The sequence below is a fragment of the Myotis davidii genome, unplaced genomic scaffold (genome assembly GCF_000327345.1).
Source record: "Myotis davidii unplaced genomic scaffold, ASM32734v1 scaffold699, whole genome shotgun sequence".
Classification (NCBI taxonomy): Eukaryota; Metazoa; Chordata; class Mammalia; order Chiroptera; family Vespertilionidae; genus Myotis; species Myotis davidii.
Window position 1 is genome coordinate 2,946,161 of NW_006291007.1, and position 3,432 is coordinate 2,949,592.

General features: G+C 34.4%; 1 protein-coding gene across 1 annotated transcript in view; it reads right to left on the bottom strand.

The window, feature by feature from the left end:
* Positions 1–3,432, bottom strand: part of NF1 (neurofibromin 1) — a 187,721-nt gene that overhangs the window by 131,408 nt on the left and 52,881 nt on the right. Inside the window, exons 17-19 of the mRNA XM_015564136.1 lie at positions 2,292–2,371; positions 549–716; positions 121–137 (exon numbers count right to left, since the gene is read on the bottom strand). Coding sequence (XP_015419622.1) covers positions 121–137; positions 549–716; positions 2,292–2,371 — 265 coding nt within the window. The remainder of the gene's footprint in view (positions 1–120; positions 138–548; positions 717–2,291; positions 2,372–3,432) is intronic.

Here is a 3,432-nt window from a genome sequence, read left to right on the forward strand (position 1 = left end):
TATGTGTTTCCTTCAGCTTCTTGATAGATAGCATTCCCTGATCTAGTATAGCCATAAAATCCAAATCTTAGGTATGAACTTTATAGCGGAGGTAGAATATGCTCTTCAATCTATTTTGGTTATAGCAGCCTCCGCTCCTCTTAGGCCTGCCCCCACAGAGACCTGCTTATTCACTCAATTAGAATTAGTCAGGATTGTAACTCTAAAACCAAAGCCTCAGAATAATTTTTTATTTTTCCTACTTCCTCTTTTTTTAAACTAATTTTAGACAGCGAAGAAAAGAGAGGGGGAGAGAGGTAGAAATATCGATGTGAGCGAGAAATATCAATCGGTTGCCTCTCATGTGCACCCTGAATAGGTTATCAAACCCACAACCCCTTGGTGCACAGGACAATGCTCTGATCAACTGAGCCACACCAGCTAGGACCTCAAAATAATTTTTAAATGTTGATTTGTTAGCAATTACTTCCCTTAAACTTTGTGAGGGAGGGAGGAGCTAAGTAGAACTGACTTGGCTAATAAACCTTGCTTAATTTTTTTCCCATTACAATTCCAAATATTCTTCCCTTTTTAGAGATGTCATTTTGCTTACCTTATTTTTAAGAAGAAATTTATTCCTGCAGATCAGAATTTCCCGCAACCATTTGAGAATTTCTGTGCTACTAAGCATTTGATGGCTAGTTAATTTCTTGCAGATGTAAAAAAGCATTTGTGAGCTGCAATAATATGAAGTTTGTTGTTACCAGCATTGTCAATAAAGTAAAAATAGAATAATCAGTATGTAATGACATTCTCTCAGAATGGACACAAGTTTAGAGAAGCTTATTCTCCGTTCTGAGATGTGTTTTAGAGAAATGGTTATCAAAATGTTAACAGTGTGATAATCAAAGGGAATAAATCTACAGATTATATTTTTTTAAAAGTCAAGTACTTCTACACCTCTTATCCCCCAAACTCCCAATTATTTTGTCCATGCATCTAATCCTTATGGAGGACTCAAAACGGAATGACAGATCATGTGCTATACAGCACAGGCTGGAGTAAACCCAGTACTCTAGAGCTGCAATACCTTCAAACAACTGCCTTCAGACCAAATCAACCCAGCATTTGCTGTTGCAAATAAAATTTTAGGGGAAACATGGCCATACCCATTCATTTACATTTGTCTGTGGCCGCTCCCATGCTCCAATAGTAGAAATGAATAGTATGAAAGAGACTATCTGTCCCACAAAACCTAAAATATTTACTTCCTGGCCCTTTAGAGAAAAAGTATGCTGATCCCTAGACTGAAGTTGTAATATCCAATGTGGTAGCCACTAGCCAGCCACCACTTGTGGCTACTGAGCACTTGAAATGTGGTTTGTCCAAATTAAGATGCGCTCTAAGTGTGACACACATCAAATTTTGAAGACTTTAGTCAAAGATCTCATCAATAACTTTTGTATTGATTACACAGTGAAGTAATATTTTAGAGGTATATCCTGGATTAAAAATATATTAAAATTAATGTTCCGTGTTTCTTTTTACTTCTTCGTGTGGAAGCCGGGAAATTTTGAAGTATGTGTGTGGTTCACATTGCATTAGTATGGAAGAGCTCTGCTCTTGGTGGAGGACTGAACTCAGCTGCCAAGTGACTTAGTGTACTCACTTCTATGGTAAGATAATGACAAAACCTGAGGCTAAATTTTCCTCAATGTACTCCTTTTGTGCTCATTAAAAGGTAGTAATTTGCTCTCTGAAATCAATAAAGATATACTTAAAAAAAAAACTTAAGAAAAGGTAGTAATTTATATAACCTAAGAAAGAAATTACAAAATACCATATGTTTTTACCTTCTAGGCAGATGTTTGTCATTAATTCCCTCATCAAAAACAATGGTTATTAAAAAAACTTACAAGATCATAGTTTATAAAAGCAAACTATTAACATTATAAAATTTTAAAACTCTAAGCTTATATCTGCACACAGTCAATTTAAAACACAGTTGTAATTACATAGAAATATGTAATAAAAGAGATTACAACATATATTGGTACTTATGATTGGATAATAAAATGTAGCACAATCAAAATTTTTTTTCTACATTGCTGTTACATTGTTCCCAGAGTTAAAACAAGAAATATTCTAACTAATAATTTCAAGTCAAATAACAAACAAAATCATAAAACCTCTGGAGTTATAGGTGAATAAAGTTTTACAATAAACCAAGTACTATAGAGTTAATATTTAAAGACAAGAAATAAATACAAAATAAAATTTTAAATTGAATTGAAAAATAAAAGTCCAAATACCTAATTTCCCAAAATGTTTCTACAGGAGCATCAGGGTTCCACAAATCAATGCTATCTAATTGATGAAGAACCAGCAGAGCCTGAATTTTTAAAAAGAGAAACAAGACTTACTCAAAAAACTTTTGGTAAATGTAACATTGGACTATTTATTTTATAAATGCTAACAAATCAAATTTAATTGTAGCCTCAACATCCAGTGTAAGGCAAAAGAGAAGAACTCTGAGAACCCAGATCTCCAGGAAACAAGATACATATGTAAATAAGTAACTTTATTTGTATCATTCTTATTTAAAATGGCATACATGCAGGTAGTTAAGTGACTGATGAATTCAGAACACCAATATATACATGTAAAAATTGCTTTATAATATAATTTCAATAAGTATCAAAGAATTCTGTGGAACATAAAGTTAATCCCCAAGTAAGACGAGCTTGCCAAAATTAATACACACAACAATTTTTTTACTTCTAGGCCAAAAGAAAAAGTAATCTTGCCACAAATTCTATTGGAATAGAGCAAAACAGACTTTGCATTTCATAGCAGAGTATTCATTCTAAAATATTCCTTTTTAAAATATATATATATTTTTATTGATTCCAGGGAGTTAGGGAGAGGAAGATGGAAACATCCATGATGAGAGAGAATCACTGGTCAGCTGCCTTCTGCACGCCCCACACTGGGGATGGAGCCCGCAACCTGGGCACGTGCCCCAACCAGGAACTGAACTGTGACATCATGTTTCACAGGTCAATTCTCAACCACTGAGCCTTGCCAGCTGGGCTCATCCTAAAATATTTCAATTTGAATTGGAATTTGGCTCACAGAACATTAACAGGTATTAATTAATTTAAAATATACAACTAATATACAAAAACACTATTATGAAATAAAGCCATCAGAAAGTTTGTATAAAGACTCTTCCTTCAGACCAGCCCTACCCTAACTCCACCTCCTCGGTGCTTCCCCCAGAGGCACACTGTTGAGCTCTGAACATTTTCTCAGTCCTTAGTCTGCATATTTGGCAATTCTTTACTCTGCTCTTACAGCATCTTATTACAATTCCAATGAAACATTGTTTGGAACAAATAATGAGAATTGATTTCTTCTCTTACAGCGGTTCTCAACCTGTGGGTCGCGAAC